Source organism: Alosa pseudoharengus, unplaced genomic scaffold (assembly GCF_046254945.1).
Source record: "Alosa pseudoharengus isolate Yale_2024_CS ecotype anadromous, Long Island Sound unplaced genomic scaffold, YU_APseudo_1.1 YU_APseudo_1.1_scf_10, whole genome shotgun sequence".
Classification (NCBI taxonomy): domain Eukaryota; kingdom Metazoa; phylum Chordata; class Actinopteri; order Clupeiformes; family Clupeidae; genus Alosa; species Alosa pseudoharengus.
In genome coordinates, this window is record NW_027468565.1 from 19,192,637 (window position 1) to 19,209,405 (window position 16,769).

The window sequence follows — 16,769 nt, forward strand, 5'->3', positions numbered from 1 at the left end:
AATGTTGTCCCCCCCGACGATAAAAATAATTTAGCAGAGGTAGGGATAGGAAAACCAGAGGGGGGGGGGAAATCCTAACCATCCCCCCCTTCAAATCGCACCCTACTGCCATCAATCATTATGTTAAGCCCGCCTAACGACTCTATACACGATTTGATTGGCCTGATAGAAGTTTTTCGAGCTCACAAGCCAACGGAGAGTTGCTAGACTAGCCCTGGCAGCAAAAGCCGCTAGGGGGCATCTAGATTTCTTGGCTAGGGCCTAATGGGTGCCAAACTCATGATGAGAATGGAGACAAAAGAGAGCAACATTTCACCATTCTGTTAAATGTCCTGGTTAAATATTTTGAAATATAAAAAAAACATTTTGATTTAGAATACTGTACTATATGTTTAGAATGTACTCGTTCATATTTTTACTGGAAAATAATAATAATAATAAAAAAAACTGCATAAACAATGACTGTTATGTTTAATGAATAAATGAATGACATTGATTTTGGTACATTGGTTCTTGTGCATTGGTTTATTAAGACTATATTACAGAAATTAATTGCATTTTTTTCTTTAAAATCCGCTTGACTGCAGGTCATTTGAGAGGGTCCAGCTGTCTGTGCCTAATACGGCCAAGTACAGACTCTGTCACACTTTTCTAGAGCAAACACAAAACCATGGTTAACTCAAATTAGCACTGTAGCAAGTTATTCAGATACCTAAACATAAACCTAAGCACTTGCAAACCTTCCACATGCATGCAAATGTAGTGTGTGGCCTTCATGACGAGACTATCTTTGCTTATTTTGTGGGTGTGTGTACTGACCGCGGGGAGGTCGTGGAGGATCACGGCTGATGTGCGGGCGAAACCATGCTCCTGTTCCCTCAGCTTAGTGGTCAAGGACTGCTTCTCTCGGCCCCATTCTCTGGCGTTAGCCTTCAGCTGTGATATGACACACACACACACACACACACACACACACACACACACTCGTGTGTAAATGTACCTCAAAACTCAGATCAGGATAAAAAAACGCACCGAGATTTTTCGACAGGGAGGTGGCATTATCTGCCACAGAGCTTAACCTATCACACACTATCTTTCTTGGGCTCTAGCTCCAATGATTAAAACCTCAGTTTTATATTTGTTTAACTGATGGGACTGATGTCATGTGGTTATAGATAGATGTGCAATTGTGTGTCATCAGCGTAAATTATGATCAACTGTGTCAAATGCTGCAATAAGATAAACGCACGCACGCACAGCATGTCCTTGGTTCTTGGTTCTAGGCATGGCCTTGGTTCTTTTGAGCTAGCTGTACCTGGTGCTCCAGTGTGTGCATACGAGCCTCTGCTCTCTCCAGCTGACTCAACAGGCTGAACTTTTCTCTGTCAGGAAAGACCTGGATTGTCTTAGGGCACACACACACACACACACAAACACACACACACACACATTACATGCAGAAATGGATGTGTGTGCTTATTTTTTCAGAGGAAGGGGTCTTTGTCAATGTGTGGTTTGTCGATGTGTGTGTGTGTGTTGCATCATTCACCTGTGTTGGTTGCTGGAGGATGACAGGTGGGGGTTGATATCTCATTCTCTCCAGCTCCTCTCTGAGACGAGCATTTTCAGCAGCCAGGACACATTCAATCTCCTTCTTCCTGCCTTCCGGTGTTAGGTTGGCACCTTTGCTATCGAGCTTCTTCCTATCAGTATTTTCTTTGTTTCGTTCTCTAAGTTTTGTGTCCAAGACCTTCTCCATCTTTTCAATAACCTATGACAAAAAATCATCCATATTATAACCAATGTTGCATTGCACAGATGTTGTAAGAATACTGTGTTGACCTGTGGAACAGACAGAGAAGGTCATAGAAGTATCAGTATGCTTCAGGCTATAGAAGTTTGGGATGATTGTTGTTGTTTATGAATACATTTTTGGACGGTATCATGGATGTAATAACGATACGACTTTGTGATGCATCGTTCCCCTTTTGTGATCTTACTGCATATCAGGATTGTTTAATGAAACTGACATTGTATGATGACGCAATGAATGGTGTGGCGGCCATTTTGGCTCCGACCTCACCTTTTCCTGCTGGCGTACTGTGGTCTCCAGGCCGGCCATTTTGGCTCCATGACTCTGGTAGCGATGCAGCACAGCCTGCTGCTGCTGGTGAGCCCTCCTCAGTCTTTCCAGCTCCTTCTCATGATCATTCTTCTGCTCAGGAACAGCACAGCACACGGAGGATCTTATAACTGGGCCCAACTCTTATCAGCAACAGCACAGCACACGGAGAACCTTACAACTGGGCCCAACTTTCATCAGGAACAGCTACTCTGTGTAGTAGATAGCTGACACTGGGAGGTAGATGTCTCTGATGTGCTGCAACATCAGCCCTGGACCAGCTACAGACTCAGTTATCATTAATGACAGAAATGATTGATCTGATGAACAGCACCAAAATCCCTCCCACAAGTTACCTCATGAAAGAACAGACTTTGTCAAAGAAGTCACAAACATCAAACAGGCTAGAACTTCAGTTATCTCACAGTAAAGTAACGTGACATAAATGGTTATGGGTCCTCTTACTCCAAATCAATGTCATTTGGCCGTGTGTCTATGCACAATATGCAAGTGCTTTGTAGAGGGCTCACTAACTTGACTGTCTGATGTGATATCGGCCTGTGTAATGTGCATGGTGCGTGAGATACCAAATGCAGAGTGGGGATGGTTTATAACTGATAATATGATGATGAAGACATTAAGTGAAGACAACAGGTATTCATGAGAGGTTTATGGAGCTTACTCACCTTAATTAGCTCATTTTGAAGCTGCTGGATTTTGTCTCGCTGCGATGCTGCTTTGCTTGTCTCACTGGCCAGTTTGACCTTCAGGGAGGCTGTCAAAGACAAACAACCAGTGAGATATGTGCTGCACACAACTGCAATAGAGGAATCATTCACCTATCATCGGCTAGAGCATAGCCGTAGCAGGTCGCTACCAAGAGAACCAGCCATGCAACTTCACAAATGGCAAAGACATCTTGCGAGAATCATAAAACATTACCTTGTCAGTATAGCATTTTGTATATAGTTTTTGCCTGTTGTTAGTTCTTTCCCTCCACAACAAAAGAAATGTCATTGCGTACAGGGGGAACAAGCCATGAGAATTAGGTTAATTACAATGGCAAAGTAAAATATAAATATATCGCTACTCTAGGGAGAGCTCTAGAGTCGGCAAAAATACCGGAAACGGCATAGTATAACCTTTAGAAAAGTTATACAGCTCTGGAAAAAATTAAGAGACCATTGCACATTTGTCTGATGTTATCCTACGGTTGCTGAGTGACATATAGCAAACAGATTTTTCAGGATAATTAATTACCAATCACATTTCACATGTCAAAATAAAGCCGGCTGATATCTGATAAACGGGTCCGTACCACACACAATAACCGGACCCGTATTGCATATGATAAGCAGATCTGGAACACGTCAGTAACACAGACTATCATACGGAACTGGGCCAGTCTTAGCCCTTATTGGCACCAGATCCGTCAAACGGATCCAGACCAATTTTGGACCGATGTGCGTTTGGACGCCGGATCAAGTCCATTATGCAGATCCGTGCCGGACGTTGTGGTAGGTGTGGCCCAGTTCCGTCCCAGTGTATGTTTGCTATCTGGGATTCAAATGAGTTGATATTCAAAATTAAGAGACCACTGCAAATTTCAATATGAATGTCACTCAGCAACCATAGGATTATATCAGAAAAATGCTGTATGCGGTATATATATTCTGATGCTGTATATGGTATATATATTCTGATGCTGTATGCGGTATATATATGCTGATGCTCAGAGCATCCAGTATGCTCTGGATTATGTATGCAGCTGGGAGCTTATAAGTATAAGTATACTTATCCACTTACCCAGGACTGGGGTCCACAAAGAACCAGTCATCAACTTGTGTTTGTCTCTTATATGGCTACTTAAAAGTGTATCTCAACCAGAACCTGGATCACATAGTGTTGCATGGATGTTGGATGTTTGAAAAGTTTTTCTAAGTTTGTGATAGATAGCAGTAAATGTCAGGGCTTGTGAAATATGCAGCAGACTTTGAATGTGTGTTGCTTATCTGAGCATCGGAGACAACCCTGACTCCTGATCCACGACTGAGCGCAAATTAATACTCTCTCTCTGCTTTCATCCACTCGTTTTAGGTGTGTCCTTTCAGCAGTGTGTGTGACTTTGAGGGTGTTTGATTGTGTGTGTGTGTGTGTGTGACTATGTGAGAGAGAAAGGCAGATGCTGTGTGTGAGGCCTTGTGTGTGCATATGTTAGACTCTTTATATTTGTGTGAGAGAGTGTGTGTGTGTGTGTGTGTGTGTGTGTGTGTGTGAGGGTCGCAGACTGTCCTTCGGTAGATAAGGCTGCACATGCCTTTCAGGGTGCAGCTGCTAAATGAGCAGCAGGCTTATCACGCTGAGGCACAAACCTGCAGCTACAGAAGGGATTAGACTCGGAGGAGGAGAAAGTCAGGTCTCCTGAGGTGAGGATGCGCCTACCCGCTAAACATTTCTCACAGCAAAACCTACACACAGAACACAGCTGTGGAAATGTGCATGACTGAGTTTGAACGCTTCTGCACACATTAGTACTGGAATTATATTAAGAAAAAAAACAAAACATTCCTCTTAAAATGACATGTCCGACATGTCCGCATGCAAATATTCTGGTTATGAACGTAACCTTGAGGTCCCAAAAGAGTGAATATCTTCCACGTGATCATTAATCATGTGGTTCATGGAAGTGAGTGGCCCACTGACACCACTCACACACACACACACACATACACACACACACACACACACACACACAAAGGTAAACACCCCTGGATGGTGCACTGGAAGCCTTACCAATTCTGTCTGTGATTTCAGCCTTGGTCATGACATCCACGTCTGTGTCCTGCAGAAGTGTGTGGCCCACCTCCTGATGGAGACTGAGGGCACTACGGAGATGACTGTTTTCTGCCTCCAAAGCAGCTTGCTGTGTGCGCAAGGCAATGATGTCCTCCGCCATCTTACACATGGCTGTGCGATAGTTTTCCAGTTCCTGAGAAAATGAGAGAGACAGAAAGAGAGTGAAGGAGAGAGAGAGAAGGAGAGAGGGGGGATGAAAAGAAATGACAGAAAAGGTTAAACATAGTGACAAAGACAGATAGCAAAACAAATATAATGGAAGTAGGGGGAAGGGAGATAGAGTAAAGTAAAGCTATGCCCTGCCCTGCCCAATCTCTAACACAGTTATCATCATTATATTATCTGTCACCGTGCATATTCTACCGATCACCTGACCATAAACTCATCAAAGTGGCTGTATATATGCATATGAGTATCTATCAATAACAGATGTGACAGAGCAGTAGAAAGAGCTCAGGGGCCAACACACACACACACACACACACACACACACACACACACACACACACACACACACACACACACACACACACACACACACACACACACACAGCAGTAGAGAAAGAGCTCAGGGGCCAACATAACACTCCAGGCACATTATTATCACAGGTTTTAGGTGATAATTCAAGATTATGAGCAGACAATCTTTCTTAAGTATTTGTTTCCTCATGATGACAAGAATATTATTGTGCCCCCACTGTCACATGAATATCCTTGATTGGTACGTTGTATGTGTCCAAATGCAATCCAATATGTGTTGGTAAAGCACAACTAGATTGGGTGAAGTTCTATACGCTTTTCTAAAAACAATGACGGAAGGAAAAAGGTGGTTATTTTATGGACATGTAAATATATGCCTGTTGCTACTGCACAACATCACTGTTAGGAAACATACTGGGCAGGCCAAGTGGAGGACCACAAACGCTACAAAAATCACCACTAGATGGTGCCTCAGTCCTACATATGGACTGTGTGTAAGCTTTGTGCTGTATATCCACCTTCCCTTACAAAATAGCAGGTGAAGATGCCTGCTCCATGTGCAGGGTTAGCCCCAATCTCCACTAGATGGCGCCCCAGAGCCACACGTGTGCTGTACACCTCCACCAGGACCAGTGAGCAGCAGGTGAACATGCCTCTCTGCACCAGTGGAGTAGGATTAGCCCCCAGCCTCCCTCCATGCATTATTCGCCAGAGCGATTTGTCCCTGGGCTCAGTGTGTCTGTATGACTGCCATCCTCCTCCCCACCTCCTCTCATTGCTCCCTGGGAGATGGGTGTGTGTGTGTGTGTGTGTGTGTGTGTGTGTGTGTGTGTGTGTGTGTGGAGTGGGAGAGGTGGACCAGCAGACAACGGGATTTGGCACGAATGCCCGTTCCAGTGGGGGGGGGGGGTGGGTGTTGGGATCTGTTCTGTCTAAGCTCGCTCTGTCTAGGGGAAGTTTGGGCAGTGGTGCCCCTAACAACACATTATTCACTGGAGCATCTCCAGTCAGACTGAATAGGAGTTTTTAAAAAAAAATTTTTTTTAATACACTTTACTTTAAAAGGTGAGTCCCATTGAGATCTTACATCTCTTTTTCAAGGGAACCCTGGGGAGTTAGACCCTGATGAAACCATATGTGCAGGATGGCATTGGTTGGAAAAGGAATTCCCATGAATAATCAGACCACAACATGTCTGGTTCTCTCTACAAATGATTTCCTCTGGAATGGGCAGCTGTTAGCCAAACCAAAATGATGCCTTGTAAATCAGTGGTTAACTTGTTTATGAATTCTTATGTGATCCATGGTCCTTGGATGTGCCACATACAGTATTCTTTCCCCACAGCTTTTGACAAACATCCTGAAAGGAACAAAGGGTTTCCCCATTTCGGTGGCCAGGATCCTGCTACACAAAGGCCCAGAGGCCCAAAGAGGGTGACGCAGCTGTTGCCGTGGAGCTGCATTGAAAATTCCGAGACAGAGAGAATTCCGGAATGTTGCCGGGCACACTTCCATTGTTGTGCTCCTTTGTGTAGTCTGTGTTCTGTCTCTGTGTTCCGTCTGGTTCCGTCCTCCTCTACGTGCCATGTGTCACTGCGCACAGATGTCAGACTGCTGCTTCACAATTCAGTGTACTCAGTCACCCCACCATCACATTATGTGTGTGTGTGTGTGTGTGTGGGGGGGGGGGGGTAGAGCAGGTGTTGATTTGGGATGGGGCACCTTAGGTATCTGTGCGTGGGGAGTGAAGAGGTGTGTGTGTGTGTGTGTGTGTGGGAAGGGGGATGTAGGGGTAACACAAGCGATTAGGAGATTCCAATCTGGGCCAGTGAAGATGTGGCTCCCCAGGGACCTCTATATGAAATTGAGCGTCTAATTGAAAGGGCACAAGCACAAGGTGACAATCATGCCTGCTGATGAGATCGGAGACTGGGGAGTTGGCACATCAGGAGGGAGGCAGGGTGGGGGAGGGAGAGAGAAAAAGGGAGTGGGATGGGGAACAGGGGATAGAGGGGAACGAGAGAGAGAGAGAAGGGGGGATGGAGTGGGGTGGGGTGGGGAGGTGAGGGAGGAGAGGTAAGATGTAGTCATGAGTACATGGAAGGTGCAATCATGAGGGTGGAATAGAGGTGTCTCTGTGTGTGTATCTACAACTGTATTTCTCTCTCTCTCTCTCTCTCTCTCTCTCTCTCTCTCTCTCTCTCTCTCTCTCACACACACACAGAGGAAAATGAGAGTGTGCGTGTAATGTGTGTGAGGTGACATGTAGATGTCCAATCTTTTGCACTGAAGTGTCCTGTATGTCCACATGGGAAATATCACCTGTCTGTGACCACAGTAAACAACCTCCATTACTGGTCATTAATGCAGAGAGATCCTCCATTACTGGTCATTAATGCAGAGAGAGCCTATTGGACATCCCCGCCACACCCCCTATGAGCAACAAGTACTCAGACACTTGGAATGAAACAAACCCAGCAGAGTGAGTGGACACTAGTGCGAGAGATTCATATTCCACGCATGTAGTCCACTTCCTCGTGTTTGTAGAAGGCACAGAGGATGGAGCGTAAATGTTAATCTATTCCTGCTGCGCTAAAGCGCTACTCCCAGAGACTGTTGATGAGAGAGAGAGGGATGGGAAGAAAGAGAGAGAGAAATGGGAAGAGAGAGAGGGGGAGTATGGGGGGACTTTGAGAGGAGACGGAGAATGAAGGATTGTGAGAAAGAGAGAGAAAGAGGGATCAGGAAAGACAGAGGGATTGAAAGAGAGAGAGAGAACAGAGGATAGAGAGAGAGAGGTAGAGGGAAAAAGAGGCAGAGAGTCCTGTGGGAGAATAGCACCATCAGGAGATTGGGCAGCCAGGGTGACAACAAGCTCCAGGCGCTTTAAATAGGAATTAATAACAAAAGCATCAGCAAGAGGTCTCCTCTTGACCTTCAAGGCTTTAGAAACCCTGCATAGCACACTGGCGCGCGCACACACACACACACACACACACACACACACACACACACACACACCACACACACACACACACACACAAACACACACACACACAGCAGGCTGGCACCTTCTCCACAGGCAACAGTCTGCCAGTGCCAGAGTGCCCAGGGGTGGCAGACAGACAGCAGACTCTGTCAGTCTGCCTTTTTCAGGAAGACGAGATAAACAAGCCGCCAGACAAACACAGACCAAAACATGAACATGGCACACTGTCCAGTCCTGTCTAGTCCCGTCCAATCACTGTGTCTATGCTACACTTTGTCGACAGTACACAAGGAGGACAAAAGCAAAGACACAGAGACATTGAGTTTGAGTTGAGTCGAGTAACCTGCTTCTAAGGCTGGGTTGTTTAGTTGAGTCGAGTGACCTGCTTCTAAGGCTGGGTTGTTTAGTGGAGTCGAGTGACCTGCTTCTAAGGCTGGGTTGTTTAGTAGAGTCGAGTGAACTGCTTCTAAGGCTGGGTTGTTTAGTTGATACGAGTGAGCTGCTTCTAAGGCTGGGTTGTTTAGTTGAGTCGAGTGAGCTGCTTGTTTAGTTGAGTCGAGTGAGCTGCTTCTAAGGCTGGGTTGTTTTCTGTAGGCCAACACACAGAGCCACAGCATGATCAGCATGTCAAACACAAAGTCATGATGGCACGTTACGCTCCAAAGTCACGATGGCACGTTACGCTCCAAAGTCATGATGGCATGTTACACTCCAAAGTCACGATGGCACGTTACGCTCCAAAGTCACGATGGCATGTTACGCTCCAAAGTCACGATGGCATGTTACGCTCCAAAGCACACTATCGAACAGTAAGCCTGCAAGTGTGTCACTCACTAGTTATGAGAGGTCATAGGTCATATAAACCATATTTCAAATTTTATCTTTATACAAACCATACAGGAACATTATTTGACCTGTCATAATTCTATATCACACATTCATCACTCATATGCACTATGTTAGTAACAAGGTACAAGGTGAAATTGTATGCTAACATGGTGTATAAGGATAATGCACTATTGTATATGTGATATAAGATGGTGTATGTGAGAGGTAGACACTGTTAATTCACACATTAAAGGTCACATGTGTGAATGTAGTGTGTGAAGATGAGGAGCTGCGGACTCACTTTGTTCTGTTGCTCCGTGACATCAGCAGTGAAGGAGCTGTCCTGGAAGTCAGGGATGGGAGGGCTGGGAGGGAGAAGATCAGGAGCACATACTGCATCAGTGCATAGTACATACTGCATCAGTGCATGTTATCAAGCCATCCTAGTATACTGCATCACTGCATGTTATCAAGTCATCCTAGTAGTACATACTATACTGTAAGTGGGAAAAGTAGTGTTGTTGGAAGGGTTGAGGAATTCACAGTTACACAAAGGCAAAGGCAACACATGTGCCTAACTGCAAGAACACATTTTACATTTGCATGGACTCTTCAAAATGTCTGTTGCTAATAAACTATACCTGTTTTTCCAGTCTAAAGATATAATTTCAAAGAGCAGCAGTTGCAATGGGTCAGTCCTAAGATTGAACTGGATACATTTCAGATCAGCACCAACCTGTTTGGGATTCAGCTATTTTTTATTTATTTAATTAATGTTCTAAATGTTTACATATGAATACAACTACCAAACACCTTATTCAACTTAAAGCAACACATTGCAATGATTTTAACATAATAACTTCAAACTCATTTTGGTGATATACTGACTTTGCAACACTGTACTATGCAATGCTGTTGTCATGGGTAAGAGCAGGACCCTTTTCATCGGTTTTAGACGAACTGGGTGCCCCCTTAGCGCTAAATGGTGTCCCCAGTACGTGGACAATTGATAGAAAGGGGAATTCCTACATTGTGTTACTTTAATGACAACTCCCTTGGGGCTTGGTTTGCTGTGGTGACAAGGGAAATGTCTGTCACTATTTGCTATCTGCGGACCACACAAAGGTGTAATAGATTTGCACACAGATGCAGACGCCATACCGTTTGTTCGGGCCGTGAATGTCATAGGTGTGGTTGATCTGAGCCGGGTCTTTCCTCTGGCTCTGGGCTCCATCGGTCTTCCCCTGCTCCTGCTTCTCGGGCCGGACGGTTCTGAGGAGGTGCTGGTACTCTGGGAGGATCTGGGCCAGGGCGTCGTACGAGGGCAGCCCAAAGCTATCCCTCTGGAGCTGTGAGGGAGACCAGAGAGGGCAGTCACTGAGGAGGTGGAGTATTTTATTATTCAGGTACATGCTTAATGGACTTCTGTTTTGAACACAAGAGAAAAGGTGCAGCATATAAACATGTTTGGAAAACATCCAATATGGGTAAAGAGTTTTTTTTTCCAGTGAGAGGCAGACACTGCTTAGCATTTTTATCAGCACACTGTCAGGGCATGTCTGGGGAAACGAAACATTAACGCAACACCATGGAAGCCACTCTAGAAACAACATTATTTATGATCCTATTTACAGACAGAAAAGAATGTATCACAAAAGGGTGTGCAGCACTGACCCGGTATGCATTAATATCCTACACAAAGCATTTCTCAGTTCTCAAAAAAACATGTTCCCACTGTTATCCTGGAATAATTCGCACACAACCCTTATGAACCGCGAAGCTTCCTATGCATACTGATAACTTTACATAAGATCAGCCCAAAAGCCATCGCATAGAGAGAGCCACTGAGCCGTGACCTGTTCCCTGTACTTACAGTGCTTGTATGCGGCCTGTAATACCTCTTCATGCTGCCGACACACACAGACACAGTGTCTCAATTAGAGCCAATCTCCATGGCCAACCCAGCTCTGAGTCACTCTCAGCTGCCCAGTCCAGGCTCCACACACACAGCCAGCATGGCGTCTTGATGTTAAACAACTCTGCAGCCAAACCACACAACTCCAGTCGAGAGGAGGGAAATGTTCCTGCTCTTATTGCTGTGTGTGTGCTCTCATTGCTGTGGTGTATATGATGAGGCTCGGCAGTACCCAGTAGTTGCCCTGTCGCTATGTGCTAGGCTGCAGCCGGTGTCTGGTAAACAGAGATCCTGTGCTTTACCCACTGTTGTCACTAAGCTCAGTGTGATAGGTGTGACTCTCTCTCTCTCTCTCTGTGTGTGTGTGTGTGTGTGTGTGTGTGTGTGTTTATAGTGGCCTGTAAATAACCTGTAACGGACAGCAGTGATCTGACTGCTTATCAAGGGCTTTAGAGATCTGAGAGAAAGAATATGAACGACAGAGAGATAGAGAAAGAAAAGCAGTGTGAGGATGAGAAATATAAAGAAGAAAGAAAGAAACTGAAGAAAGAAAAAAAAAAACATCAAAGAAAAGACAAAGAGAAAGAGAGAACTCTGGGCTTTAAGCAGTTACCACAACAAATGTCTCCCATGGCAACTTTTGTGTTGAGAGCAGAGTGCTTTATGGCTTTCAGTACATGCCAACAGTCTTTTATAACCCAAGGGTGTTAAAGAGTAGACCCCGCCTACACGAAAACATTGAAAGTTTCAGTAATGTACAGTACATATTAGGAAAGGCCTGAACTTATTTAACAAAAAGAACAAGAGACTAAAACCAAATCAATACCATCAATCAAAGCCTCCAGCTGTTAAGAGTGATTCAGACGGTATTATAAAACACCCATGTAATGCACATATGAACATGAAGGAATAAATTAACTTTTATAGCAGAAAAAACAGAAGACTAAATCAATGTTTGTGCTGAAATCAATAGCATAAATTAAAGAGAGTCCATCTTCTGAAAATGTCAGCTATTGAAAGAGAGAGGCTCAGCCGTCTCTAGGAAAGACTGATGGGGCTCACTGGCTACCAGGACACATGCTGAGAACATATTGTCAAAAAAGTGTGCGTGTGTGTGTGCGTGCGTGCACAAGTGCACATGAGAGAAATAGAGGCTTCTGACTTCTGAGTAATGCTTTGCACAGTGAGGGGCCCAACCCTTACATGCAAAACATGAGAAGCCTGGCCTCTCTCCTTTTATGTCATGCTGTAGCCTATTGTCATATCTCTCCCTCTCGGTTTCCAAGCCAGAGCAAAGAAAGAGACTCAAGGAAAAGCAAGAGCTCTATAATCCATCCACTGATAATGGACCAAGGTCATTTTACATTCTGTTATAAATAATTGTTTCAACATGATGCAACTATGAAACTATATCAGCAGTTGTTAATGTGTGCAAGAGAGACATTAAGGATAAACGGACATATAAATAAATACACATTCACGGAAGAACAAAGGCAACAATAACAAAACAGAAAAATGTCCTTCCTGGTGTCATCCAATCAAGTCTCCTAAACGAGCTCAGTCTCCAGCCCTAAGTACCGTTTGCCTGGTCTGCCAAGGCCATCAGGACTTCATTTTCCTGGAGAAACACAGTTTTCTACAAACAAGGCCTTATTAGAGAAAGTTGCAGAGCACAATTCTTTTTGAACTTATCTGAACCCAGAAAATCATAGAATACAACCCGCCATTCAAATTACAGAATTTTCTCATTTCTGGGCAATTGTTCAAAAGCAAAAATTGGCTTGTTTTGTCAAAAAAATAAAAATGTTTCTCAATCAATGAAAGGATAGTTTTCAAATTTTCAGATACATTTTTTTTCCCTTAATTGTTTTTTTTTCCTTCATGTCTGATGCGGGCCAAATTCATTATGCAGATGCAAATGTAAGCAAACATACGGAGAATGCATAGAAACTAAAGAGCATTTGATTCATAGCAAATCATTTAAATTCTTACATGTAAGTAATTATAATCATTATTTATCATTAATGTACATGTGTTCATTTAGCAGTTTTATTCAAAGTGACTTATACAGTATATGTAAATTATGTTACAAGGGCCATTGTCCCTATTATTCATAATATAGTTTGAAGTCTCAAATTTGTCTAATTAAGAGAGCATATAACAATACAATGGTCTAACAAAACTGCAGGAAAACGTTCTGAACTGTGAAATGAAGAACAGTTTTCATACCTGCAGGATATATTGATTGAAATGTGTCCACTCCTAGACAAGCCTACTGACAAATATCACCATGGCAACAGTTGGCAAAGGACCCATGAAAAAAATCCATGCCACCCACGCAATAGTCTTGCACATTACAGAATTTAATTCCATGCCAGTCCTCAATTAAGAGCTGGCTCAGAAAATTGTCTTGAAACAAATTGCAAATGCAAGTCACCAAAATCACATACACCAATATAATGAAATAATAATCTTAACAATATAGAAAGTTGAACAAATGTTAATTCTTTAAAATAGCATATAACATAGGCTACTGCAAAATACTTTCTTCAAGCAGAAGATGTGCTTAAAAATAAGAAGTGGGTTTGTTGTCTCCACCATATCTGAACCACTAAAGGTGTTGGGGGAGTATTAAGATCATACACGTTCTCAAATAATCCTTTTTAAATGCGTTAGTGAATCTGATACAACCACTGGTGTAAGACTGGTGAGCATATACACTACTTTAGAAAGCAACATAATGCATTCAAATCCATTCAACTCCGAGCCATTCCATTTTATCAAAGTGGAAAACATGATTACATGACTTATTCATCTGCAGGTGTTTAAAGCTGTGTGGGTGTGGTGTGTTTGTGTCTGTGTGTGACAGAGAGAGAGAGAGAGAGAGAGAGAGAGAGAGAGAGAGAGAGGGAGAGGGAGAGAGAGTGGGTAGGTGTGCATGTGTGGGTGGGCATGCATGAGTGTGTGTGTGAATGTGTATGAGAAAACTGAGGAGGAGACAGTGAGTGAGTGGGTGAGTGTGTGTTTGTGAATAAATGTAAATGTCCGTGTGTGTGTGTGTGTGTTGCACGCGAGCCACTGAGGCCACTGCAGCAGCTTTGTTCCCTCCCAGGCGCTCAGACGAGTGCCTGCCTGTACTCTGCCCTCCTCTGCCGCCTCTTTGCCAGGATAAATATTTCTCCTCTTAAACGACTTCTCTAATTGGTGATGAATAATTCACTGTGCCCTCGCAGCTATGCGCTCATTCTGGGAACGTGACTCACGCTCGTGTCTGTGTCTCTGTGCCGACACACTGAACACAGAGCGGGTGTCTAATTCCTCATTAGAATGTGTGGGGCCGTGCACCGCTCGCGTTTAACAGACCAGCTCATCGCACTGGGCCCACGGACACAACAATCATCCTCGGAGATGGGAATTGATCTTCTGTCATTCAATCAGATCAGATCAGAGATTGACCTCCCTAGAACGAAGGGAGGAAGGGAGAGGTGCATGAGAGAATGAAGGAGTGAGAGACGGACTGACAGAAAGAGAGATATAGATGGATTGGGTGGGGTGAGGGAGTGAGAGAGATAATAGAAACTAAAGACCAAAACACAGTGATTTATGTGAAACATACATGGCATGCATTTATTATTAAATAGATAAATACATAAATAAATAGATAGATAAACAGACAGACAGACAGAGAGACAGAAGAGAGCAGAAAGAGTTTGGGTTAGTGAGAGAGAATTACAGTGAGGGAGAGAGAACGAACAAGGGACAAATCAGGGAAAGAGAAAGAAGTAACAGACAGAGAGATAGAGAGACAGACAGAGAGAGAGAGATTGGGTGAGAGACAGATTAAGAATGAAAAGAAGAAAAAGAAAATGAGAAGAGAATAAGCAAGAGGGGAAGAGCAAGCGAGGGATGGAGAGAGACAGATAGAGGAAGAGAGAGGATGCTCCAGAGAGGCCCAGGGGGAGGTGTGGTGGGCTGCCAGTGGCCCCATGTGTTCTGCCCTCCACGCCTCTCCATGCGTCCCTCTGTGTCCTGCATCAGTATTCGCCCCACGCTCTGGCCAAGCGCTGCAAATAGGCCCTTCAGAACGCTGACAGGTCTGAGGCCTGCACCACACACAGACACAATTAGCCTGCCACACACAAGGGCCCCTCCCCAGGGCCCACACACACTTCTGATGTCTCTCTTACACACGCACACACACGCACACACACACACACACACACACATCTGATGTCTGTCTTACACACACATGTGCACACACACACACACTCAAATTTTTTTCTCCTCTTCTCTGGCAACTCTTTCTCTCTCCTATCACCCATGCCCCCCTCCCTCTTCCTCATCTCAACCCTCTCTCTACCTCTCTCTCTCGCTCATCATTTCTCTCTCTTCGTCCCCTCTGTGCCTCTTGGTCATATCCATGTGTCTCATCATTACCCTGTTTGTTCTACACACACTATGACCTCTCCTCTTCCTTCATCTCCTCTTCCCTCTCTCCACTCGTTCTTTCCCCTCCTCTTCCTTCGTCTCCCCTCCCCTCTATCCACTTGTTCTTTTCTTTCCTCTTCCTTTGTTTCCCCTTCCCTCTCTCCACTCATTCTTTCCTCTGCTCTTCCTTTGTCTACTCTTCCCTCTCTCCACTCGTTCTTTCCCCTACTCTTCCTTCGTCTCCTCTTCCCTCTCTCCACTGATTCTTTCCTCTCCTCTTCCCTCTCTCCACTCATTCTTTTCTCTGCTCTTTCTTTGTCTACTGTTCCCTCTCTCCACTCGTTCTTTTCCCTCCTTTTTTTCATTCTGCTTTGTCCATCTCTCGTCTCCATCGTACCCCACCCAAAATGGCCCCTCTGTCCCCCCTGCAGAGGTGGCTGATAAGGCTAAAGTAATCATGGAGGAGAACATGATGAGTGATGGCGAAAGAGAGAAAGAGAGAGAGAGAGAGAGAGAGAGAGAGAGAGAGAGAGGTGAGAACATTCAACAGCTGTTCACATCGCACATCCTACTGCAGAATGGAAAACCAGCGCTATGTTGCTAGGATGTTGAAGCCGTTTCTGTGGATACCTTTATTAAGTCACCATCATGTGACCAGTGCTGATGACATGTTCTCTGCCATGTCTGTAATTCAGATCTCCTCTTCCTCATGCATGTGTCATATAGCCTATCAGTGCCCCCAGTTAGGTTGAATATGTTATCCTCGCACCATATGAATGATTACAAATCCACACAGTAGTCATGTTAAAACATACATTACAAACACATGATCAATATTAAACCCGGCAACAGGGCAAGGCTCATAATTATTGATAAGCTATCTAAAATACTTTAAATGGCACTGAAAGACTGTTGCTTCTGATGAAATATTTCATTTCAAACTCAACATACTGAGATGGGAAACAGCGTGTTGCTGCTGGAAGCTAAGATTAATTTTTGATGTGCTTCCACATCAAACAGCCTCACTTCCTGTCTCATCCAAAGGACAGAGGGATTAACTAATGGCACTCAGTATCTCATCTCACTTGGAAAGGATCTGTGCCCAGGGAGGGCCAGTATTTCTCTGTTTCTATGGATACTTGTATTTCAAA

The 16,769-nt window shown here is 44.3% G+C and overlaps 1 protein-coding gene across 2 annotated transcripts; it reads right to left on the reverse strand.

Annotated features, from left to right (window-relative positions):
- Positions 1–514: 514 nt before the first annotated feature.
- Positions 515–11,455, reverse strand: ccdc33 (coiled-coil domain containing 33). 2 transcript variants are annotated; one of them, XM_076266744.1, is made up of 10 exons: positions 11,149–11,455; positions 10,437–10,624; positions 9,577–9,640; positions 4,916–5,111; positions 2,809–2,897; positions 2,084–2,215; positions 1,550–1,771; positions 1,316–1,405; positions 820–936; positions 515–651 (listed from the first exon to the last, which is right to left on the reverse strand). In XM_076266744.1, exons 1-10 carry the CDS (start codon positions 11,179–11,181, stop codon positions 589–591), a joined length of 1,194 nt encoding a protein of 397 aa, XP_076122859.1. In that variant the 5' UTR covers positions 11,182–11,455; the 3' UTR covers positions 515–588. The 2 variants fall into 2 exon arrangements, with proteins under 2 accessions (XP_076122859.1, XP_076122852.1); XM_076266737.1 differs by having other exon boundaries at positions 581–936.
- Between the last annotated feature and the right edge of the window lie 5,314 nt (positions 11,456–16,769).

Excerpts from the sequence above, each read along its gene's own strand:
- ccdc33 (XM_076266737.1), bottom strand. The coding sequence starts at position 11,181 with ATGAAGAGGTATTACAGGCCGCATACAAGCACT. Across the intron at positions 10,625-11,148 it reads ACAGGCCGCATACAAGCACT|CTCCAGAGGGATAGCTTTGG; the intron begins GTAAGTACAGGG and ends TCTCCCTCACAG. Across the intron at positions 1,772-2,083 it reads CAGTACGCCAGCAGGAAAAG|GTTATTGAAAAGATGGAGAA; the intron begins GTGAGGTCGGAG and ends TTTTTGTCATAG.